This window comes from Limulus polyphemus, unplaced genomic scaffold (genome assembly GCF_000517525.1).
Source record: "Limulus polyphemus unplaced genomic scaffold, Limulus_polyphemus-2.1.2 Scaffold2149, whole genome shotgun sequence".
Classification (NCBI taxonomy): Eukaryota; Metazoa; Arthropoda; class Merostomata; order Xiphosura; family Limulidae; genus Limulus; species Limulus polyphemus.
The window spans coordinates 152466-179575 of NW_013667759.1; the positions used below are offsets into that span (position 1 = coordinate 152466).

Genomic DNA, 27110 nt, shown 5'->3' on the forward strand with positions numbered 1-27110 from the left:
TGTTAATTCATGCCTGTGCTGTTATGTATGGATGATGTAAATGCCATCCCTTCTATTATGTTTGTATTGTTTTTGAAGGATTGATATTAGCCATCCCTACATTTACTTCCTTTTTTTGTAAAATTTTTTATTTACTTGTTTTTTTAATGCAGTGTTTCAATAGACATAGGAAGGTTGTATTTATAACCAAGGTCTAAATAAAATTTGGTTTGAACTTTAATATTTATTGTTTATCTATTATTTGCTGGTAATTCCTGTTTCACCCTGTACTTAAGTTTTTTAAAGGAACACCAATTTTCTGTAAGAAAGCTAGCTTCAAGGGGTCATGATAACATTGTTTACAATAGAATTATGATTTTGTTTTAATTACCACTAGTTAATAAAACTTATAAATGTGGATACTCCATTTAAAACTATGTCATCTCAGTGAAATTGGTTGGCATCATTGTTTTGGTTTTTGAGTTATTATGTAATTAAAAAGAAGCAGAAGAAAAAACAAGAAATTCAAACTTTTTGCTATGAAATTTACAGACATTCCCAGAACTTGTGACTTAGTCATTATATAGTATTGTAAAGTTCTGATGACCTATTGAGGAGATACTTAAAATACCATTTTGATGAACAATCCGAGCCATCCTTACATAGGCAGTGCTACCGCATGCCATGTACATATATATATAGTTACTTAGTGTAGTTTATAATGTTTTCTTCGATTAAAGGTTAAGTAGGCTTTTAATGGATACACAATCCATCTCATTTCTTACAAACTAATCAAAGCTAGTTTTGTTTGCTCCAACTTTGTATGGTCTCTGACATAGAATACCATCAGTAGTTGAATAATCTGTTAATTCAATTTCAGCTTTTTTTTCCATATTGATCTGACTTTTCAGGTTATCTCCAGTTTTAACCATTCTATTTGTGTTTCATATTTACTCTTGTCTGAATATACTTATCAGTAATTTATAATTTGATATTTTTTTATTGTTTATATGGTAATTGAACAACATGGATACATATGGCCAACATTTAATCTTTTCTTAAAATATTATGTTCAACAGGTACTTTAATTTTCTCTGTGGTATCATTCTTAGATTTCCTGGTTCTGTTTGATCCAGTGTAAAATGTTATATCTGTTTTCTAAGTAGGGTGAATACCAGATGGCATATTATTTTCAAGTGTTTCCAATTACACCTGTTTACTGATGTTTCCAAAAGGTACAGGAATAGTTTTAAGATTTTGAAAATTCAGGAAGAATGTTTTGGTCATGGAAAAATGAAAAGGAGAGAAAAAAAAAGAAGAAAAAGAAATTAATAGGGAAAATAAAAAATATGGGAAAAGAAACTGTATATTGACTACTGAGTTTGTTGATTAACTTATGCCACTAAGACACTTTTGTAAATCAGTCAGCCATGATGAAAAACAAGGGAAGAATTTTAGGAGCCTTAATTGAGGGTACAATATATATCTGTGATTTTTTTAAAAACATATTTATTGCTTTTACCAAGGAACCAGTACTTGAGAATAGTCAGGCTTCTTGACAACATTCATACTGCTACTAACTTTTGAGTTTGGTCATAAATGTAGAATTATAGTTACAATGTGTAAAGTTGCAAATAGTTACTTATAGTATCAGCCATATTAACTCTCAACAGAGTTACACTATGCAAGACATTTGATTGTGTGAAATTTTTGCTTACCCAATACTGTAATTTTCTTTAGTAGCTCATAATTATGCATTATATTTTTGTATATTCATGCATAAATGCATCTTTCAGAAAGAAGATTCTGACATTGGACAACATAGCGATTGCTTAGCTTAGTTTTATTCAGCTATTTGTATTTTTTACTTGTGTGTGTTTCTAGAGTAATAGGTTTTGTAGCATTTTAGTGATAAATATTTATGTTTCTTTAATTATACATACATGATGTTATGTAGCTTATTTTATATATACACTTTTAAGATAGAAAATTCAATGCAAACATTTTTTACATATGTTGATATTGAAATAAATATATAATTATTCTTGTACGTTTGTTGTTTGTGTGTAAATTATTTAACATTTAGCAATACTTCACTGGACTTCTGTTGAAGATATCCAAAGTGGAATTGAAACTAGTGTCCAATTAAACTTTTAGTACATACAGAAATCAGTACCACATATCCAACTTGTTGAAATGTATCAAATACATTCATTTTGTGATCAAACAGGTAGTATGAATGGAAATTACTGTAAATGTTTAGTAGTAGTTTCAGTTTTATATGTATGTATTTCATCTTAAAAGATAAATCATGGAAAGATTTTTTAATTGCTTCTTATTTCTATCAGGTTTGTCCAACCCAATGGACATGATATATCATATCCAGCCATGGATGATTTTAGGATTATTACCTTTAGCTGTCGCTTTTGAAGGTGAGCTTTTAAACTTACATTATTTACCATATGCTATACATTATTGAATATCCTATTAATGGAGTATGAACAGGTTTCTTGTATTTACACTGCATATATGATAATCAGTTTCTAAATTTTTAGACTGCACTCCACATTCACAGTTCCATCTGAGTTTCATGTCATTTTTTATGGTAGCAAGACAATCACTTATTCATCATTTACATACTTATAATATCCCGAAGCATGTAGGATCGACGAAAAAAATTTGTATCAGAAAAGAAACTTAATGATGAGCACTTTCAGAAAGTGGACTTTCCTTCATAAAGGTTTCTGATAAAGGAAAGTCCACTTACTAAAAGTGCTCAGGTTATTTGGTTTATTTTCTGAAGCTAAGCATTTACATAATAATTGTTTTTTCAACCTTTTTCTTTTTTGTTCCTAGAAGTATATGTATATAATTTGTTAGTTCTCAATACACTCCTTTTTTTAGTGCTTATCAATTTTGGCTCTTAACCATTCATTCTGAATAGACATTCACTGGGGCTTTTTACTCTTTCCTTTGGAGTCATTTTGATAAAGACAACTCTTCATTGACATGAATCCATAAAGTTTCACATTGTTCATGTTTTGAAAGAATTATCAGTATGAAGTGCTCGTAACGGTATATTCTGTCATTCTTTGAAATATTTTCTTTATTATAATCTTAACATATTACAAGCATTCAATTTTGCTTGTGAATTTTAATACTTAAAAAATTTTTTCAGTCAAACATTCAGAGGGCCTGATTTTGCACATGTATCTGTTTATATATTAACTAAAATTGTAAAAAAATTTAATAATAAGTATCACAAGTATTATTATTATTACTTAATTTTAGGTCTTCCTATTGCCACATCAGAAAAAGTTTTTCGCTTCAGAGACACAGATGTTCTTCTCAGTACGTGTGTTAGGATTCTAATAGGAGCCACAATAGCTTTTCTAATGGAAGTTAGTGAATACTTGCTCCTTACATATACATCAAGTTTGACTTTGTCCATAGCAGGCATTTTGAAGGTAAAATACCTAATATGATTAAAAATAACTTTTTTATCATCTGTGTCAAAGGAAAAGAGGAAATAAAAATATTATTGTTCATAAGGAATGAGAAAACCAGTTTAAGACACTGTTGTTTGAGGTTGAAGTAAAGAGTCGCCAAATATTGAATCCTTTTCTTCCAAACATTAGTGCTAAAATTCATGAAATATGTTTCTCTTTTTATTCTGTATATGAAATCTGGATTATGTTTAGTTTTTGCAGGAATAAGTAATTGCTTTTCTACCCAAAATGGAATAACCATATATGATTTTGAGTTTTGTTCTCAGGGTCACAAATGTGTGGAAACATTACAACAAGAGTGCTAATAAGTTTGAACAATGAAGTCATGCCAGCAGTAACTGACAGCTGACAAAGTGAATGAAATGCTATTTGTATCAGTCTAGGAATGTGTTATTGTGTTTAAAAATATCACACTCGTTAGGTACACACATTCAATTAGTTATTTCTCAGCTGAATAAGAATTAATGTGCTGTAACCAAGCCATTCTAATGAGCTGTGATATTGAATGAAAATTAGCATTGAAAATTAGACAAGATTTATTTGAAATTCTGTTCTATGTTCTCCTTACTGGAAAACCACATTAGTGGCAAGTAAGAGTTGTATGTCTAACAGTTATTATCAATATTATTTTGAGGGTTTTGTCTTATTTTACCAGCTACGCCAACGAATTATGTTTTTTGCACTATTACTAGTTAATTAAATAATATTGTTTATATATGCTAGTGAAATTGAGCACATATAAAAACAAAATATTTTAAAAGGGATACATGTATTTTATACTTAACGTGGTGAAATGTTCTGTTTGTTTTGGAAAAGTTTAATTTAAATTTATTTAAAATTAGGAATATTAAGAGTATCAACATATGTAATATCTATAAAACATATTTTCACTACTTTACCTAACCAAAGTTGTGAATATTTCTGTTTACATTAAGATCTGAGTAAACTCTGAATTTAACATGAAATGAAACATAGTGCAAATAAATGCACTACAAGAAAGGACATTAATTAATTTTTATATGATAAGATGAAAAAGTTTTACTTGTTTCATCAGTGCTTCAGATGAGCTTTTGGTGTAATGAGTATTTTACTCCTTGAAATAAACTGCAAAGCTGAAAATGAAAACTCAGTTCTGAAAACTTGCATGTTTTCAAGTTTCAGTGCCTTTTTTTCATTGTACAGCAACAACATTTTGGAGCTGTTTTGTTGTGGTACTAGGCTCTTACACTTCTTAATTCTGTATGAATGTGGCATTAAGGACCACCCGAACCAATTACAGCATAAATACAATAAGGTAAACACTTTGTTGAGTTAAGTTAAATAAAATGAGAATGATATAATGTTCAGTTCAAGAGTAACCCTGAATTACAAGTAACTGCCAGCCAGTAATCTTTGAATAACTCATCAACCAGTTTATAGTTTATGCTTTGTGTTTCTTACTGATGCAGGTTTTTTTCTTTCAAACTGGCAACTATACACATATACATGAATGATATACATACAGGCAAATGCTTTGCATATTTTATATGCATAGTTTTTATTTCTAATGCATTTTTATAGGGAAAATGTACATCTACACAAATACATGCACTTTATTTGGAGTAATGTTTCATTACAAAAAGTTACAAGTTTTCCTCCTTATTTCTTTGTTGATAGTAATGTAATATGGAAACTATTTATTGCATAAAATTTCCACACTCTTCTAATAATGGCAAAGTCAAACTTTGAACAATCTTAGTATTATTTTTAATGTGTGTTTTTATTTCCCATATTATCATTATAACAACTGCAATGGTATGGAATGAAAAACAGAATAATTGTAAATCAAACAGCTTAACATTTTGAACAACCACCTTTATATTTTTCTTTAATATTAATCTTTCTAGTAAATTGTTATTTTGTGTTTTACAGGAAGTTTGCACACTTTACCTAGCCGTTAGCTACAATGGTGACAAGATGACTACCTTGAACATCCTTGGGTTGGGTGTTTGTCTTTTGGGGATAAGCATGCATGTGATAATTAAAGCTCTTCATTCTAGAGGTATTTCAGACTTTGCATCATACTGTGGTTTTTATTAAGGTTACAGGTTGCTGCTAAAGCTGCAAATGTGTTATTTGTGCATTATTTTTTTTCTGTCAGAGGGACAATAAAATATCATTGTGCTTGTTGTTAAAACTGTTTTTACCTCATCAAAATAGTATTTGGATGAAATATAAATAAAACTGAAGTAAAGTACAGGATGTTATTGTATCATTAGCAGTGATGTACAGTAGGCTTAAATAATTGAACAACAGAGAATTGCTGATATATAGTAATAGATTTACAAGAGAACATTTTGTCCTTTTATATATAAATGAAAGTTTCCACAACATATATACTTGTTTAATGGTTTACTTGTTATTCAGACTCTTGTTACTACAATTTTTTCAATACCTTCTTTCACTTTGGACTACTGATTTGTGCTGAAATTATAAGGATTGTAGTCAAACTAGAAGGTATTTATAATCTTTACGTATATAGTAGATTCAAGAATAAACTTTGTTTATTTGTAAAATTCTTTTCTTCACCAAAATGTGAATTTAAGTGAGAAAAGATGAAGTAGAGTCCTAATCTATTTTTTTTAACTTGCTACTCCCTCTGCAACGGATTAGTTTCACCAAATTCAAGGCTCCTCGGTGCTGCTTGGTAAAGTGAAACTAATAGATTCAGTAGACCTTATATAGTGATGAAATGTTAATCAGTTTTTTGGGTTTAGATCAGTGGTTTTCAAACGTTTTTCACTGACAACACCTTACCTCACTTTGATTTGTGCAAACACCCCTGCTGCCACATGAAATATTTTTTTATAGTTTTTTGTTCTTAATTATTCTTCATTTGCTGAAACTCTTGTGACTCCCCTAGCAACATGCTGTGACAGTTTGGAAATCACTGGTTTATATGTATTGTCATATACATCTATATAGGACTGTACATCTAAATCAATAAGCTTCTTTGTTTTTATTCTAATAAGTATTCGGATAAAAATGGATAAGTTCAGGGCTCAAGTTAAAATGTTAATCTATGATATAATGGGAATTACTGAAACTCATTTCAAGAATATTAATAATAGGAATTATGTTGAAATTCCAGGTTATTAATTACTTAAAAGAGGGAGTGGGGTGGCTCTTTATATAAAAGATGAATGGCAGTCTGTTCGAACTGAAAGCAAAAAAAAAAACTGAAGTCAAGAATTTGAACCTGTATAGGTTACAAGAAGAGGTGTCAGGGTTAGGAAATTTTTAATTGTAAAATGTTATAGGCCACCTGGTGAGACAGATTGTCTCAATGAGAGATTGTATAATGAGATTGAAGTTGTTATTAATAAGAATAATTGTGTAATAATTATGAGAGACTAATTTTAGACACAGTGATTGGGATTTTATGGTGTTAAAGAATGAGAGAGAGAGAGAGGTTTCTTGAAGTGATTCAGGATAGCTTTCTATACCAAACAGTCAGGATACCAAACAGAAGAGATGTATTGTTAGATTTATTATCACCCATTAATGAGAATGTGGTTGCAAGAACTTAAACAAAGGAACAAGTGTTATCATTACAGAATTATGTTTGTAGAATTTAAGCTCCTAATTTACAGAAAGCCCACTTTAAGGCCATAAGATGAGATTTATCATAAGTGTGAGTTGCAATGATGAGTTAAAAGGTGATTAAATTTAAAAACATAAATTGTTGATTTTAATTCAAGATAGGCATGTTTCTATAAAGAGAAAAAGAAAAAAGAGAAAATCAAACCTATAGGAAAGTCTGGCATTTGGCCAAAATTAAATTAGGAAATCAAAAAGGGTTTATGAGAAACAACCGGACCAGAATGTTAAAACTAACAGCAAGGAATTTATTTACATATTTTAAACTGTGGTTGACACAACAGCAACTAAGAATGGTAAATGGATGGTAAAACATCAATACAGGACATTGATAATAGTTTAACAAACTTTATTCATTACGTGCCTAATCTTCAGGAATAGAATGCTGAAACATCTCTAAGCTAACAAACCGAGTATTATATGTTATTTTCTTACTGTTTCTCAAATACACTGAGAGTAAGTTGGTTTAATTAAATTTTGAATGAAACTTGATAACACTTTGTGACATGTGCAGAAGTGTATTTAAATAGTGTACTGGTAATTATAGGATCAATGATTATATTATAGCTGGGGCCTAATTTCAACAATTTGGTATTGAGTTTTTCAAGGAAACATGCTCCTTTTTTTCCTTTTTGAGCTTTTTAACTTTTATTCATGATCGTTTTTAAGAAATATTTAGTTTTTATTTTGTTTAAGTAATAACTTTTCATATTCATTTTCATTAATGAAAATATCGCTGTTCTCAACAGTTTTTTTTTTTTAAGTAGGTACTGACAATTTTATGAGAACTTGTGACTGTGCCCTTATACACAGGTTAAGTGTAAAGCATGTGGTTGTACCAACAACAAGCACATTAACAAGGGTTACATTTTTATCAAATGCCCAGATCTTTGTCAGATCCCAAGAAGCATCCAAAGAAATGGCTCCATGACCTAGGAATGAGACCATGAAGGCATTTCCATTGAGTAAAAATAGTTTATTGGTACAAAACCTTGACAATAACATGAAGAATGGGCAGTGCCAAGGCTTTTTAAGGATCACTCCATTCTACCTTGCTAAGAGAAAGTAGAACAATTAGAAAACAGGAGACAAAAAATGGTCTTTCGTATTATTTTTATTATAAAATTGTTTGAGATGCATGTATATGACTCCTTCACTCAATATGTCTACCTATGACTGTAACTTCATTTTATTCCAGTGGCCAGCTGTGAAACTAATCAACAATATCAACTTTACTTCCTCAATATTTTGTAAACATTATTTCTTGTTTATTAATTCAAATGCAGAGTAGTTGTTGAATAGGCTACGAACATTTTACATCATGAGCTAGAACATAGCCTAACATGGTGTTACCCATGTAGTATGTGACAGTAAATAATACAATATTATTACCACATTTTATGGTTATTATTTCATAATTATGTTCCTTAAGTAACTTGTGTAACTAAGCAAACATAAATCTCTTACATATAGTAAATGTCTACCTTTAAAGGCAGACAAAATGTTAAAATTAGGATTAGGTCCTTAAAAGATCTTGATCAAGAGGTTTTTTCTGAAGACTATGAGATGGCTGAGCTTTAAAATGCTATTTTTCTTTTTTACAAGAGGAAATATTATTAACATTTCTGACCCCGAGATTTTAGAATTGCCCTGAATTATGTAGGTATTATTATTCCCTTGGTATTAAGTAGAAAGATTTAAAAAATACAGATAGATAAAGAATCAGGCCCAGAAAAGGTTTCCATGTGGTTTTAAAGTAGTCAAAGATCAGATGTCTGTCTTGCGCTTTTGATAGCCCAATAGACAGAGGACAAGTGCCCGAGGATTCCAAAGATGCTAACTTTACTCCTGTTTTTAAAGAAGGTGTTAAGAGTAGTGCACAAATTTTAGAGAACCTGATAAAAGTATCTTTGCAAAATGATCTAGTAAAATATGATATAAAAGAAAGCCAGTATGTATTTACTAAAGGGAAATTTTGTGTTACTGATCTGTCATCTTATTTTAAGAATAATACTTGTTATCTGGATGTTGGAAAGGGTGTGGACTTTATGTAATTAAATTTTCAAAATGTTTTTGATAATGTGCCACACAAAAGATTAGCCAAGAATATCAGATCAATAGGAATTAGGAAAAATACTATTTAATTGTATTTTAGGGTCATTGGATGAGAGAGAAAGCCTTGTTATTAATGGAGTACCTAATGGATAAGTGCTTAGGCCTTTGCTTTTTCGTATTGACATTAATGATACAGAGAGCTGTATAACTAGTAAATTAGAAAGTTTACTGATGATGTTAAACTCTTGGGTGTTTCTAGCAGTATTTATGATGACAAAAATCCTATAACCCAATCACTTTCGAAAGGTCCACCTTTCAAAAGCACTCGGGTTATAGTGGTTTTTATCATCTTGTATCAAGACTTCTTGAACCTATGTGTTTTTCTGACATCATGAACCTAGCAGTATTTATATGTTGATTTACTACCTTATTAAATGATCCAAGTTACTCTTTGATTAAATATTTGACAAATGACCTTGAATTTTAGTAAGTGAAAGGATTATCATAAATTGAATCAAATGTTTAATATAGGTAGGAACCCACTCAATGACATGACTAAAGAAAAGTGTATTGGTATAGTGGTGTATAACTCACTCAAACCATTGAAGCATTGTTGCAAATATAAAAGCTAATAGAAAGTTATGGTGTATTTATAGACATTAATTACAAGTAAAAAGAGGTAGTTATCTCTATGCAGCTCACTAGTTAGGTCTTATTTAGAAAACTGTACAATTTTTATTTTTGTATCAAAGAAAGGATATTACTTATTGGAAAGAGTTAAAAAGATGGCTTACTAGGACAACTTCAGGGATGGAAGGGATATCATATAGGGATAGGTTAATATCTCTTAACTTATTTTGTCATTACAGGAGAGGGGTAAGAAATGGTCTTGTTGAAATTTTTTGTGCCACTTTCTGAATGAAAAATTTTAAGGTTTTCAGAATACAGGTTAGGCTCCAGTTAAGACAGCTTTAGATATCTAACTAGGTGAATGGCTTACAGAATGAGTTGTGAAGGTAGCAGTAATTGTTTCTAGAACTTAAGAGAGGAGTCATTGATTTCTTCAAAATGTGGGTTTAAATTTGAACTTTTCTCAAGGGTGGGTGTGCAACAACAGCCTTGAAGGACCAGATGGTCCCTTGTCCACATGTTATGTTCTCTTTGTTTTTATGTACTAACATTCAAAGTACACCAAATTTACAGGCTAGTATATGTAATGTTTTTGTCTCACTACTCGGTCTTGAAGAACCAAATGGCTCCTTATTGTCCATATTTTATTTTCTCTTTGTTTTATGAACCAGGATTTAAACATACACCAAATTTATATATGCATTATTTTTCTTATTAATCTCACTGCTTATTAAATGAGAATTTTTGGGAATATTGTAGATGAAAATAGTTTTTTTTGTTGTTGTTGCTGTATGAAAATTATTTTTAGAAATAGAATAGGTAGGGATTTTAGGATTGGACAATTCAGTGGTGCATGAAAGTAGTATGTGTAGCAGGTTTGATTGTGTATTGCTTCTTAGCATTATTTAAAATTGCTTTTGGTTTCTGATTTGTGTGAACTTCATTAGTTAAATATATATATCGAAACTCCAAGGTTTGGATAATTAGTGTACATGTTTAAACATTTATTTTGATTAGAAAATATTTCAATTATTAGGGCTAACTAATGACTTCAGTTTTCAGTCTGCTTCATTTTTAAATATTTTAAAGTTTAAAAGAAACAAATACTCATGCATAAATCTTGAAAATCACAAAATTTGACATGAATTGTTTGATTATTAATTGCTGTGTGTTTTCGTTGTTAATGTATAGTGTTTCCTAAACACACTATGAAAGTCACACCCCAAATTTAGAATTAAAAATAGTATTTACTATATTTTAATTTTTTAACTACACTCGTAATGTTACTTTTCAATAAGTATAACTTCAAGTCATTTCAGGAATACCATTAACAGATAAAAATGTTTAATGTTGCATCAGTTCCTTTATTTAATTTTGAAATCTGTAGTCATTAAGACTCCTTGAATTTCTTTACGGTGAACTGCTCAACTCTTTACTGTCAGATTTTTAATGCATGCTAATTTGAGATGTAAACTTTTTTCTTCTGTCATATTTAGGAAGATGAGCTTATTTAATTTTTTACTCTCAATATTCTTGGTGAGCATTAATGTTAGCATTGTTTAACAACTCTTGGCTTTTTCTTAGGTCATCGCTCATCCTTCCGAACCTGCATAGTTTCTTTCTTAAACTCCAACACCATGCACTGAACTAAGGTATACCTTTAATAACAAAAATATACTGCCACTTTGATTTTTCTTCCTTTAAACAAACAGTAAATGTCTTTTTCTTCCTATTTCATTAGGAGTGTTTCTGATTAAATTCTGTTCAATTTATACTTAACAGTAGGTATGCTTTGCATGTATTAACTAATTTCAAGTGCTTGTTTTTCTAAGTTTTTGAAATGTTCTCCTATTATTGTGTATTTCATTTATGCTTTTGTAGGCTTGCATCCTTATACTTCTGCACATGTAGCACAAAATTTAGAAAACTTGAAAATATTTATGATATAGCTTGATTTGAGCTTTGTTAATTGTGGTACTTCTCTTCATTTTGTATCCTGAAAGTTTTTAGCTCTCATTTACTGTTATCTGAATCATTTAGTTGATACGTAGGATGTGATAGATACAAATACTTCAAGTAATTACTTTAAAATCACTCATTCTTTATAGTGTAATATATATTTGAGTGCTAAAAACTTGTAGAATGATTGTTTCAACTGTATTTTAAGCAGTGTAGTCATAGTATAGTTTAGGTTTTAGTGGAATGGTCCTGCCTGTTTCTAATATAATACAACAGAGTGAAAAAGGTTTTGGTTGAAATATCTTCCCACCCTAGAAATGGGCATTAGCTGTCCATTGAAGCCAACTAATATATAATGATTGTGTGTAAGGTTTTTTTTTGTACATTCTTGATGAAAAGTTCAAATTTCAAGTCTCACAGTATATTCCAATTAGAAAAACTTGATAGCCATAAATGAAACAGTACTATATAGAGTTAGGCAAGTAGCAGAATTTGATAATTGATTGATCTATTATTCTCACAAGATGTCTAAAAGACAACCAAAAAATTATAAAGCTTTGGAAACTATAGGTAAAAGTAACATTTGCTAATACATTATTTATAACCAATAGAAAACATTTTGTTTTACTGAATTACATAATAAGATAGCTTTTTCTGACAACAACTTTTGAATTATCCAACCTACAGATTCAGAGTTGCTATTACCAAGTTCACCTTGAACAAGAAAGGGAAATATTTTAATACACCTATAGTTTTGTTGGAAAGATAGTTAAATTATTGTAGCTATAGGATGCTGCATTTTTTGGGTTTATTGTTATTTTTTTGTTCCTAGTTGAATATTTGAAATAAATAAAAATTCAGTTAAGTACTAACTAACAGTAACCCCTACCAAAAATTAGGGTTAACTTTTATAAAGACTTTGATGGCAAAAATGTACAAGACCAACTTATAAGTTGCTTGTTTTTCTTGTATATTTTTTATTTACTGTTACAAAAGTATCTAAAATGTGAAATGTGTTAAGTTATATAAAAAAATATTCCGATAAAATTTCTCAGGACAGGTATTATGTAATTCAATACTTTGTTTATCTAACTTTAGCTGTTTGCTCGATGGGTGTGTATAGCTTTGTTATGCATATTTAGTAGTTATACACAGTTTAAACAGCAATAAAACAATAAAAGTGAATAAAAACAGGTAAAATATTATAAGCCTGAGGCTGTTTATGTTAACATAAAGATTTTTAATTTTCTGCTACAATCTGCAGTCATTCTAGAAAGACAAAAAAGGTAATTTATATTTATTTTATATTTCTTTTTGTGGTTGTACAATATCTGTAAAATGGACCAATCCGATATAGTGTTAGGGTTGAGAAAGTTAACAGATAAAACATAGTTTTACCAAAAAATACATATGAAATTCAATTAGGAGGTTCTTAGAGGTTATGCAAGTAAAATTTGAGAAGTTTAAGATGAAAAGGTATTTTTAATCTTAACATGAAAATCACCTTGCACTCAGACTATGACTATAAATTCACAGACAAATCTTTAGTATTAATAGTTAATTGAAAAATCTGATTCTGTGTGTACAAACGATTTGTAATGTGAAGTAAAAGCTTGCCAAATTTCATGAAGACTTGCATATTAGTAAAAGTTATAGTACATATAGTTTCAATGGGAGTGAACAAGAAAAAAAGCATAATATCAATATTTCAATCACATGAACAGTGGAGTAATCTAAAATAGTAAAAATCAAAACGTGATTTTGATTATTTGATTATTTTCACGAGTTGTGACACTAACCAATAAAGCTCAACAAACTTCAATTAACCGAAAATAATAATTAATTAATTGAGTTAATAGTCCAGCTCTAGTATTATATCAACTTTAGCAATAAATTATGCAGTGATATATCAACTTGAAATAATCATGAGTAGTTGTTAAGACTGAGACATTAGTTTACAATTAAACTCTGACTTTTGAAAAGCTTGTGTTACAATCATTTCAATATTTGAAATGGAGATTTCTAAAGTTTCTAGTTTGAACTATTTCTTAGCTTTAAAAGAAACATTGCTGTACAAAACTGCTGAAAAAAAAAAGTTACTTGTATTATACCTGAAGTAAATCTTTGAAATGGGAAAAGAAAATTGAAAAGCAATTTAAGTCATTTTGTTTACTTGTAGAAGGTAAGCTGTAACTTTGTGTAGGGCTTTTCATATGCTGTAAATTCATTTTATGGTAAGATTTTTTCATTGTATGAAATAAAAAGTGCACTTCCATATTTGTGCAGCTTGGTTACCATCTTGATTTGTTTTTATACTGTAAAATCTGAAACTACTATACATTCTACTGATAATTTGTATAGATCCTATGCGATTTACGGATATATTTGGCCTACAAAAGCATCACATGCATTTCTAATCACAAGTTTTATAAATATTGAAGAAGGTTCGAAGTTGCAAATAAGTATTTGGTTACTTACTGGAACATGTACAAAGCTCAGCATTGTATAAAAGGTAGATCAACCAAGATTTGGTTGAGTATTACCAAATATATAGATATGTTTCAGAGCTACATGATATTCTAAAACACTTGTGATTGGATAATAATAATCAAAAGATCCCCATTTATATTATTGTATTTTAAAAAATAATAATGAATAATATGCTTATGTGTTGTTTTTTTTATCTTACATGAATTATAAATGAAATTTAAGTGTAGGGTATGTTAATAATTTCTTTTAATCAAATCAGTCATTAAAATTCCCTACACAAGAGCACCACATGACAAATAATACATTCTGGTTTTGAATATATGTAAGTTCTTGAAGAATTTTTTGTAGAATAAAAATGGGGCTTATGTATGTACCAGCATGATCATGGAAAGTAAAAAAGGGGTGGTGAAGAAAGCAACTCAAGTAATTTTAATAAGAAAAAATAACTACATACACATATATGAATGTGACCATGCAACATTTTGACTCTTTACTTGGGTCATCTTTAGATATAAAAAAATTATGAAAATTAGGCACAATAGAAAATATAAGATCAACGAATGTTCGAGTTGTATGGAGCAAGAACAACAGTAAAATTAATCAATAATATTACTGTCTATCTAGAAACAGTATTGGGTCTAATTTTTGTTATTTTCTTTGGCAAGATGGTGACCTAAGTAAAGTTGAAACACCACATGATCATATTTATTTATGGGTATATATTTATATGTAATAAGCATCTCGCAAGTGAGAAATAAGAATCTTAATTTTCCTACATTAATTAAATTTGAAAAGGGGATTCATTTAAATACTCTAATCAAGATAGAAATTACAATGTTAAATGTAAGGAAACAGATAAGGATGGATTGAAAATTAAATTTGAAGACACAAACTCTGAACTTATTTGTTCTCTCTACATTAATGCATGACTGTTTCTGTATTTTTATATGTAATGATTAAAAGAGAACTATATAAACTTAAAAAATACTCGTGATACATTCATGTAAGTACAAATTACATATACAGTTTAAGAGAGATAAATTGTAAAGAAAGCATTTTACTATTGTGGGATTATAATTAACATGAATAATAAATATTAATGAATGCAAGTTCTTATGCGTTGTTTTTCCCTTTCCTTGAAAAGAAGCTGGAACAAACAAAGAAAATGACATAAAGAAGTGGCTGTTAAGTAATGAAAGCAAAGAAACAGAGGATGCTGTGTTTGAGTTTCATTAATTGAGATAACAGACAACATAAGTGTGATGAAGGTGCGTTGGAGCTTGACTGGTTTGTGTTTACATAAGTAGAAGTGTGAAATTGATATTACCTTGTGTAAACTATAACATATAAGATTAACATTATATGTGAATTAAAAAGGGAGATTAGTTGGACGTGAGAAGATTTTCTTGATTTGACCATCCCTATTTTAAGATACGTTGAAAAATGTGTCTAGTAATTTGAAGGTTTAAATTCAGTCAGTTAATATTTCAAGCAAGTAATCTGATCGTGATGATTTCTGAAGTTGTGATTGTAGACAACCAAAAAACATTCCCCAAGTTGGAACCACAAAATGTTTTCTTTTTTTTGGTATAGAAGCATATTTTCTCTTCTTATTGCTTTGTTTTAAATACAATTTACTTTTTATAATTAGTCAATAATGAAGCAAATTTTTAATCATTCAAAATTAAAATTTTTTTTTGTTTTTAGTTTTCTAAATATGCCAAAAATTTCAGCTCACAATTATTAACAGTATTGGTATTTGGAACAAATGAATAGAATTTGTTTCAAACAATAAATAATTTTTTGTTGTATGCCTGATAAAATTCTTATTTTTTTAATTTATAATTATAGTTGTGAAATTATATTAAAACACACTAGAATAATATGTCTTGTTTGTTGAGGCATTTTCTGAAAATCATATAAACTATTTAGATCACCCAGTAATTTCAGTTATGTTTTGTATTAAGTTAAATGAATAATTTATTACTGCACAACACAACCTTATACTGCATTTTCTTAATGACTTCTGAGATTTTTTTATTTTAGCAGGTGATAAAAAGGAGAGCTGTTTTAAAAGAAATTGAATGTTATGTCACATTTGAATCATATAGTAAAATAAGAAGTTTATAACTCAAAAAATGTTTTGAAACATTCTGCACCATTACTTATGAAACTCTTGAGAAATCGTTTTTTTCTTATTTGTAAATTTTAAATTCATACTGACCAACTTCCTAATTCATAAACTTGTGTATTTTCAGTCTTGCAAAATTTGATATTTTCAGAATGGAATGTGAAAATAAAAATAGGAGATATTTATTGATAATCTTACTAACATTATTTGAAGTGCAACTATTTGAAGAAAAGATCAACTTTAAGCTAGGAATGTGTGTTAAATTTTCATTGTAGCAACTTTCAATGGAATATGTCTGTTCCACTTTACTGTTTCCTGAGATACGAAATCTTGAACCAAATAACTTTTTTGAAAATTTGTCCTTACTGCATTTTCTTATACATAGATTACAATTACGTCACACAAATACATCAGTTAACCTTAAGAGTAAGACTTGGAATTAGATTATATTAAACTCATTTTTATAATGTTACTTGTCTCCCATAGGTTATGTTCCTTTAATTATAATATGTAATAAATTTATATATATGTAAGAAGTGTAATTTGAAGATAGTTCTTCTGGAGAAAAAAATCTGTACAAATAAGTTTTTTTCATTGACATAGTCTATTAGAAAAATTACATAAAAAAAGCATTAAAATCTTATGTATATCTTTTTTTTATTGTAGTATTCTATATACCTAACTCAAATATTAAGAGCATTGTTGTGCTGTCTATTTGTTGTTTAAAAATTCTTTAAATATTTGTTTAATAGACTTGAATTAAATTATGTGAAAGTTTTGAGATTATCTGGGTACCACTTAATTAGATTTGGTGAATGTTAATCAAAGGTATGTGTTATAACAAAAGTGGTTCAAATGCTACTACTTAAAATGTTTGTAAAAATTGATGGTCTCTTTAGAATAAAGTGATAACATGATGTAATTAAATCCCAGCAGGAAAATATATTGTTTCATATTTTTTGTGCATTGAAAGGTCTGCTTTCTTTGAAGTAGGGGTTCATGCTTCCACAGGATTAATGTTTTAAATTTTAGATGTGATTTGTGTTCATTTCTCTCTCTTTCAATCTGCAGTGCCTCGTGTATGAATAACTCACTTAAATTATTTAGCCCTTTTTGAAATGCTAGTAAAGCTCTGAATAAGATTTATACTGGGAACAATTTTCAAATGACATAATGTAAATGAAAAATTTGATAACATAACTTTTAACAACCTTATAGACATGTCAGTAACTTGTTGTGGTAGTTTTTTTTTTTTCTATTTGATATATTAAGTTAATTTCAAGTTGAATCCTTGCTATGCCTTTGCAAGGAACATAGAGTCAGTACTTTTGAACTCAGATTTCAAGTGGCATAAGCAAATGAGAATGATTACTTATTCCACCTGGACAGGATGCCAGTCCATTGCAAGTTAACTAACCCCCAGCTTACAGTTGGGTAGAGTAAAGTGTCCTGCTCAAGGACACAACAGCATGACGTGGGCCCCTTGAACTCGCAACCATTTAATGACGAGTCCAAAGCATGAAGCCACTGAACCTGCTGCTTCTGATATACTAATAAAACTCTTAAATGTTTGCAGTGTTGTTTTAACATTTCAAGATTTTCTACAACGTAAGAAATAATGTAGAGAACTTTCCAATTTATTAGATGAGGTTTTGTTTAAAAACTTTCTAACATTTTATAATATAAGCTTTCATTTTAATGGCATTGTCACTATTTCATAGTTCAAGAACTCCTTAATGTTTTGGTAACCACTGTTTCTATTCAAAGGTATTGTTCATATGTTTAAAAAGTATAATTCAGTGCCATAAAATTTGTAAGTCTATTAAAAATAAAATTCGTCATTGTTTTCTTGGGTTTGAAATTGTATTCAGAGTTACAACTGTTTTAGCTTATATTCTCTCAAACTTGGTTACAGAGTGAATTTATTTGAACTCAAAATAAATGGTTTTATTTTTAATAATTTCGTTAATTTTTCCATGGTTGGTTCCAGTAAATCTTCAGAAGATCTCATGTTGCAGCCAAATGTTTTTTCTGACTTCAAAACCTCACTATGTTTGCAGGTTGATTTTGACAGTGGTGATATCCAACATAGATATCTTGTGTACATAATTAGTTAATTATAAGCCTTTTTCTATGCCTTAGAAACTGTTAGATGAACAGGAATCTGTTTTTGTAAAATTTGCATATTTACGTGAATATTTAGGGTTTGGTTTGTGGAATTAGAAACTCAAGTCTTCCAGATATCTGAAGTATCGAAAGTTTGATTGTACATGTTATTTTTTAAAGTTCTCAAATAAATATATTGAGCACAAAAAGTTCTTCGCATAAGTTATTTTGGTACTGTGATCGTAAAAAATAACTATGAGAAGTAGTTTTAAACGTTTCAAGTTTAATAACATATTTTCAGGTTATGTTATTGCACAGACTTTTCATCTCTTTTGTAGCAGAGAAACAATCTGAGCTATTGGGTGGATGAGAAAATATATTTGAGATATGTTATTTTATCCACTCGGGTTTAGTTTACCAGACGCGAGTGCATGATGATATCTAGCAAATCTAGAACGTTGATAGTTGGCAAGCTGTTGACAATAGTTAGAACACCATTAATACTATTAGAAATGCTATGTTCATGAACACTGATGAAGATAGTTTCAACAGACATATACGAATACTGGCAAGGAGAGCTCCAATTCATACACATGCAATAATGGGCAATGTAAAGAAGGACAAAATGTATTTCCTGTTATATCTGTCCATTGGGAAATTTCTAGTGTGCTGACATTGTTTACCTTTATTTTGTGTTGGTGATGTTTTTGTGTATGTATGTTTCCATAGATGGCAACATTGTGTAGTGAACAGTCTGACAGTGAAAGCACTCAACATTGCAAGTGTACTCTTAGTATGTTTCAAATTCATCCTAACCCAACTCCGTGCATTTGTATGCTACGCTTGTGCATACTTGTGTATGATGAACATTCGTGAAATTATCTTAGTGGAAATGTACGAGTTGATTTGAACACCTAATTCTGAGAGCATGAGTTGTGAAGAGAAAATAACGTTGACACAAAACACCAGTTTATCTTGTTTCCATTTAAATGTGAATCAAAACTTTACTATTTGTAATATCTTTGTATCATGTGTTGCACGAAGTCTTCTCTGGTAAACCGACTTTAATAATTATGGTGTACAGTAGTGAAAATAAGCCAAGTTTTGTTGAACTATTTTTTATTTTAATTTAGTGAATGTTTGGAAATTTAGAAATATTTCCTTCATGCTGTGTTACGACAAGGTTTATCTCAGTTTAGTGCCATGTCTTTCCATTCCAGTTGTGATATTTTCAGGTAACAAAAAATGCTGATTTCCCTAAAATTATCAAATAGATGGATCTACAAGTAATAACAAATACGTTCAGGAAATAAGGAGAGTGATTCTGATCAGATAACCGAGTCTTCTTAGTGTGTGTGTAAAATCATGAGAGTGGACAAAGTTGAAAAATAGCAACAATCTTTATTGTAAAAGAAAATGGTGGCATACGTACTTGAACGCACAGTCTTGTGCTTAGTCTCGCATCATTCTTTCATCAAGACTTCACCGTCGAACTAAACACGATGACCTTAAAAGTAAGTATTTACTCTAGCAAATGCATCCGGGATTCAACAGCTAAACTCGCTTTCTTTGACGGGTCAACAGCGTCACCTCATGAACTTTGTTTTCTGAAAGTATTGGTCAGTGCTAGATTCAGTCAACTTCATAATCGGTCAGCAAAGGACATTACAGTGCCAATCCCTTTTACCCCGCTGCAGTAGTTTATTACAATAGTCTCTCGGACAGAAGAGACATCACCTATTATAGAGAACAAATAAACAACTAGTGCAGGGTAATCTTAACGGCTTTCTAGAGCACGTGATGTCGCCATTAAAGGTCGAAAATTAAACAACCGAAACATTTTTAAAATCTCTATATCACTAAGGCAGGTAGGAAACGTGATATGTACACATATCACACGGTCATACTTGTACAAGTGCAAAAGTAAAACAGTCAACTTGAGCATTGATCAATGCCACGCCTCTACCCTCAGGCTAAATGAGAAGTTGACAACGTTTGCAGTTGTCAGCAAGTAGTCCATCCTGTAAGATTTCTGCTGCAGCAATGCAACTACAGACTGCTAGCTATAGGATTAAAATATTTCTCTTGTGCTACGATAGTTATGTGGAGTGTTGTTTTCATGATACCTGAGAACCAGGTGATATGCCTGCAAGGAGAAAATTACTCAATCACTCTGTCAATGTACATTTAATTGGTTAGGTTGATAAAAAAAAGGCTTAGAAGTCCACCAAGATTGCTGCAACAGAATGTACTTACTTTTATATAGTAAGTGTTAAATGTTTACATTAGCTATGCATTGATAGTGTGGAAACTTCAATGTATGGTTGGAATGTGAATTTCATCAGTCACCATCCTACACTAGAACCGGATAGGTGAACTAGTTTGACAACATTGCTATCTTTGTTTTTGATTATCGATCATTATTGCTCTTACTGGTAAACATTTTATTCAACTTTTCACCTAGTGAAATTTTTAGTTTGTATTCCTTTTCTTTCTGTGGTGTGTCATAAAAAACATCCTTGACATCAGCATAAAACTACCAGTTGGACTGCAAGATCTCACGTGCATGTCATTCATGATTAAGTATGTAGAATTTGAGAGTCTTCCAGATCCAGCTCCCATGGAGGTGGACAGACCCTTGCCAGTCCACTTCTACATCTTAACTCACTCTCTGGCTTACCCAGACTTGTGTTGGCATTGGTCACATTGCCTGTTCCATTTTCTGGTGATTCAGTTCCAAAAGCAGAACCTAGCCAATAGTAGCCTAGGTTAAAGCAGGAACCCAATGAGCCACCAAAGAACTGTCATTACACAGACTGCCTTTCAGAGGGTTATCGGGAATGATGACGACATAGTAATGAGATCTGGATCCATCTAAAATGGGATCCCTGCTTAAAGAAACCAAAAGTCATCTGTATTGAGTTCTAGGACCATGGATAAACTATCGAGTGGCAGTATAAAGACTACAACCTACCAAAAAAGATCAAATCAGTATAAAAACTTAAAGGTGAAAAGAAAAAGAGATCCATAATATCCTAATGTGATAAAGTTTGCTGCAACAACATTGACTTGCTGCATAATTATCCCTGGCTGTTAGAGTAGGAACTCGGGACTTACCATTAGAGCCCTCAACCTCCGTACTGAAAGAATGCTATGCCCTGGCAGTTATATATTGCACTATCCATGCTAGTCCAAAACGTTCACAGGGATGGGTGTCTCGTAGTTCACTCTCTGTAAGGGAGATTGCCATAGCGAGAAAGAACAAGGCAACGCCATGACATGTGAAGAACTCCATTAAACACAGGTAGCACTTTCCAAGCTGCTTGGAATATCCAAATCATTTGGTTTCCAAAATCAAAAGTCTACTGCCACCATCGATGATCTGCTGACCAACTTTCACTAATACTAATAATAATGTAAATATTTGTATATTGTATATTTATTTTTTTTGTTGTGTGTAATTTTTTTTTGTTTAACTTTTGATATGCTTTGGATGTTTAAACTTAGTTCCTCCCATTTTTCGTATTTGAACATGTTTTGTAAATATGGATATATTCAATAATTTATTATTTATGTATTTCAATAATTTTGTTGATTTGCAGAGTTTGATTCGCTAAAACTACACATTTTAGTGAGGAGAAGAAAAAATCACAACTTCATAAGATGTTGCGTTTTAAAACACTTTATTTTATGTGTCATTTTAATTTTATGCTTATGATTTACACCAAAAGTTTTAATGATTAATATATATATATATATATATATGTAGTAGTGTGCAAAAGTATTAGGACAAAGTCAAAAATTAGATTTCAAGCTACTTTCAAAGAATAATGAAAGGTAAATTACAGATGAAACATCACAATTTTATTGATCTTCATATTTAGTACAATAGAAACTCAGTGGAAGTGCTTGAGTTCAGCAAACAGTTAATATCTTGAGTATCCCCCTTTTGCATTAATAACTGCAGACAGTCTTTCAGATATTGTTGCAAGATATTTAATCAAAGTATCCTTTGGGATTTTACTCCAAATGTCTCTAATACACTCCCATAAAGTTTCTTTGGAAGTAAATTTTTATTTGCCAAGTTTTTGATCTATCAAATCTCAGATCTGCTCAATTAGGTTGACATCGGTGCTCTGTGTGGGCCATTGCATCATTTTAATGACTCCAGCAGCTTCTTTCTTAGCCAAGTAATTTCTGCATAGGTTGGATGAGTGTTTGAGGTTATTATTTTCTTGGTAGTAGAACACTTTACCAATAATACGCAAACCACTGGGTACACCATGACGAATCAGTATCTGATGTTACTTATGCTGGTCCATTATTCCTTCTATTTTGCAAATATCTCCTGTCGCCTCAGCAGAAAAATACCCCCAAAGCACCACACTGCCTCCCCCATGCTTCATGGTAGGTGCTATGCATTGAGGTAAGTATATTTCACCTTTCTTCCGTCGGACGTACAACCTACACTTTGAACCAAATATTTCAAACTTGGACTCATCTGTCGATGACACCCCCTTTTCCAATCATCAACAGCCCAGTTTTTGTACTTTTTAGCAAATTTCAGTCTCTTGACAATATTTGGAGATCGAAGTAAAAGTTGTTTTAACTGCTACACGACCAAATATTCCATTCTGGCTGAGTCGTCTTGATACTGTAGATCTGGACACTTTTCTGTCATTTGGTACATGGTCGTTTATCTCATGCTTGAGATCAGTGGTAGTCTTCCTTCTGTCCTGAAGACTGCATAAACGAAGATACTTAACATTATTATCATTGAGTTTAGGTGTTCTGCCTCTTCTTTTCTTACTTTCAAATCTACCTGTCCCGGTCTCACGATCTAGGGTGCACTTGACAGTGTTTGGGGACATTTCAAATCTGCAGCAATTTGTCAGAGTCCAACCAGCATCACAGAAAACTTTTATACGAACTCTGCTCTACTGACAATTCTCTACGTTTTTTGGGCTGTGGCATGACAACAAAACGTAAAATATAGTGTTAAACACTGTTTTTATCAAGGTTCATATATGGAGTGCTATTAAATTGATTTCTTCTAGCATATACCGGTACCATATGCTAGCTTCTTTCTATATAGGTAAGACACTGCACGGGATACCATGACAGTTATTACATACTCTAAATTTGATCAGTATGTTCATTCAAGTAGAACCTTTATGACATGCCCTTGGTACAAGTATATGGGAATTTTAAAGAATGATAAGTATTCTCACCCTGGCTCATTCAATTGTCAACTGGGATCAATGAAGCATTACCATAGTGTTGAAATTTACATTCTGTAATGGCATGGAGGAATTAGCCCCATAAAATGAAAAGAATGACAAAATATTCTCTTGTCCTAACACTTTTGCACAGTACTGCATATATTTCTTAGATTATGTTTTAAGTAAATTTTGGTGTATTGTTGTATTTCATTATTAGTATTGTATGGCTTAGTTTGATGCTGTAGTTTCGATATATTTTTTATTATTATCACTTCAGCATGGTCAACAGTTAAATGTCATACTTCATTATGTGTTTCTCAGTTTTGTTTTCTTTTTCTGTACCCCTCCTGCTTCACGTTTATTTTACTTTCAATGTTATATTAAAGATTTTGACTTCATATTTTCGATATTATATAATGTATTAAAAGACAGTATTTTATGTATGTAATATTTAAAGACGCTCTAGTCGTCTGTAAATAAAGAATTGATTTCCTGTGGTTCTGTACACATTTCATTTTAGACGTTTTCATTCGCCTTGTATGTTTCGTATTATATTTTATACTGTGTTTTGTGTATTCTATTCTTAAAGGTTCATTTTCCTTTGATATTGAATTTGGAGTATTCATTTTCCAATTTTGATTTTAAAGGGCGTTTATTTGGGCTATATCTTATTAGTTAATGATACATGTGTTAGTTGAAGATTTTTTTTTTTTATCTGCAAGTCTCGTGCAATGAGTTACCATAATGTGTATCCAATACTGTTTTGGAACATTCGTGTCCATTCTGATCAAGGATTATGATTTTCATTCAATTTCACTGGATCATGGTGTAATTTTCTAATTGATGTTAAAGATAAAATTAAAGTCGGCTTGAGGACAAGCCTAAAGTTAATGGGAAGAGAGTTTCAGTTTGCAAGTACTCTACGCCTTACTTTTCGATAGCATATATATTTTAGTTCAACAAAATCATTACAATGTTTCTATGTTCTAATTCTGAAACTAGCTGAATCTGGTTGAGGTCATTTACAAAAGTCAATCTTAGGTATTATTTTCTATATTCTGTCATCAAGGAACTTATCAACTGTTTCGTGTCTCAAGTGGCTTAGCGGTAAGTCTGTAAACTTACGGCGCCAAAAATCGGATTTCGATACCTGTGGTGGGCAGAGTACAGATAGCCTATTGTGTAAGTTTGTGCTGAACAATACCCACCTCAAATGTTTCATGGGATAGTTGCATTATATCCTACTTTACCTTGTATGGAGGACAGATCTGGAACTATCACATGAAGCGAGAATTCTCTCACAATACAGTGCCTGTTTTCTAATTGGTCAACCAGCAACTGTCACATGGAACGGAAATTCTTCCAGAATACTGCGCCTGTTTTCTAATTGGTCAACCACAGAAAGAATATGCTTTGTGGATGTAATTTGGCACGTTCAAGAGAGAGACTGATTTTTACCTCTTAGGAGAGTAGTTCTTTACGTGTTTGAGAGTATCAAGACTTGCTGACGAAATCCAGTTCTTGTTTTCCTATACCTTTTTCTATCTGCTGATCATTTGCTTTCTATTTCATCTTTCAACCATTTTCACGTTACGTTTGTTTTCAGTTAAATATAATTTGTTTTACTTCTTTACAGCCTAGATATCTTAATACTATTCTATCACACATTTCTTCATTTTTTGGGGGCTTTCTTTGAATGAATTATTTTATTTTACTCAAACTTTAACACCATGTCTTGTCCCTTTCGATAACCTGTGAAAAATCACGTTACTTGTCCTTCATCATGTTAAATTCTCAAGTTTTGGAGGGAATCAAAAGTAACTGTGCACTTGGTTTATCCGTGAATTGCCACATTTGAGGCATGAATTATTTCGTACCTCATCTATTTCTTTGTTATTATATACTTCATGTAACCGTGTTATTTGTTTGAATCATACTTCAAGTGATTTTATAGAAAGAACAACACAGTGTCAGTGTTTACATAATTCAGATGTATATGTAATTAAGTCCACAATGGTTAAGAGCTTCTTTAGTTGCTACATGACCATTATGTCACGTATACATGTACACGTTTTAGAATTTGCGTGCAATGTTGCCGATGTAGATATGTTCACAGTGGTTAACCCTTTCGTTGATTGGTAAATGAAAATTATGATAACAAGATCTATTGTCATTACCATTTTATCGTGTTTTGTAAGTGAGAAACAATGAATTATCGTGACGCTTTTGTGTCTCCCACGCATACATATCTCATAAGCCTTGCTATGACGATTTTTCCGCCAATGACATAAATAATTCGTGTTTGGGTAATACATGCCTGCCATCTGACGGAAGAAATGGAAATAATAAACGGGCGTGTAAACGAACGGCGTATATTGTGCATGTAATTTCTGGCAGTTCGTCTTTTGGTAAACAGTTCAAGCTGAAGGCTCATTGAAAGTAAGTTAGTTTTATATTAGTTTTCTGTTACTACTAATAATTAATTAAAATTATTATACAGTTTTCATATCATCTTTGATAAAACACGCAGTAACTTTTTATATCACAAACCTCACCTTGGTGTTGGTCTTTGCTTTATATATATATATCGATCTATGCTAAACTACATTGACGTAGACTATGCTTAGAAGATTGTAGTGTCCACAGTTTGATATTATCATATGACATGGAGCAAGAAGACGTTAGTTTAGTACAGAATAAGTTATCGTTTGAATGAAAAGATCTCAACAGAAATAACAATTATAAGATGATTATTAAACCTTGTATACCTTATTACTTTTCTTTGTAAAGAATCTTGAACGATGCTCTTTACACATTTTTATTTGAAACATAAATATTTACGTATCTTATTAACAGATAAAAATATGAGTTGTTAAAAAATTAATCGAACTCGCTCTTCTTTACAGACTTATAAAAATTATTCCACATGTTCGTTTAGATGGCAATAAAGAAAAAAAAAGGACGACACTCGCCAATGTTTTAGTTCCATAATGTCCTTATTTCATTTAAAGGACCATTTGTCCACAGACTCAAAGAGTATGAGAAATTTACATCTCACTAATTCATCTTTATATTTTCTTGCCGATCACAAACAGGCACTTATGCTTTTTCTGTGATGTCTTACAACTGCAGAATTTCCAAGAATGAAATATACCAGATAGTTGAGCTGTCGCTTTGATAGAAAATTTCAGATATGAAGTTATTTTAATATATATATCACATTATACATAGTTCACATTTTAAACTAGGACTTTGTTAATTTCTCGAACCAAAGTTCTTTCAAGTTGTCAATCGTTTTCATCTCGGAATGAAAACATTTATCCAACCAATAAAGCGTGATATAGGCAAGCTGTAGCGACACCCTATATACATGGGTAGCTTAGATAAATC

The 27110-nt window shown here is 30.8% G+C and overlaps 2 protein-coding genes across 6 annotated transcripts in view; both read left to right on the forward strand.

Annotated features, from left to right (window-relative positions):
* The window catches only part of LOC106466094 (solute carrier family 35 member C2-like), a 44541-nt gene extending 26288 nt beyond the window's left edge, over nucleotides 1-18253 (forward strand). Inside the window, exons 6-10 of one of the 5 annotated variants that reach the window (XM_022394051.1) lie at nucleotides 2328-2411; nucleotides 3271-3446; nucleotides 5400-5529; nucleotides 11397-11464; nucleotides 15406-18253. In XM_022394051.1, the coding sequence (XP_022249759.1) occupies nucleotides 2328-2411; nucleotides 3271-3446; nucleotides 5400-5529; nucleotides 11397-11458 (452 nt within the window). In that variant the 3' untranslated portion in view covers nucleotides 11459-11464; nucleotides 15406-18253. The remainder of the gene's footprint in view (nucleotides 1-2327; nucleotides 2412-3270; nucleotides 3447-5399; nucleotides 5530-11396; nucleotides 11465-15405) is intronic. The other 4 variants (XM_022394052.1, XM_013926336.2, XM_022394050.1 and 1 more) reach the window with 4 other exon arrangements.
* LOC106466096 (TPPP family protein CG45057-like) overlaps nucleotides 15436-27110 on the forward strand; it is a gene marked incomplete at its 3' end in the record, with an annotated part of 34032 nt that continues 22357 nt past the window's right edge. Inside the window, exon 1 of the mRNA XM_022394049.1 lies at nucleotides 15436-15529. Within this exon, the coding sequence (XP_022249757.1) occupies nucleotides 15524-15529 (6 nt within the window). The remainder of the gene's footprint in view (nucleotides 15530-27110) is intronic.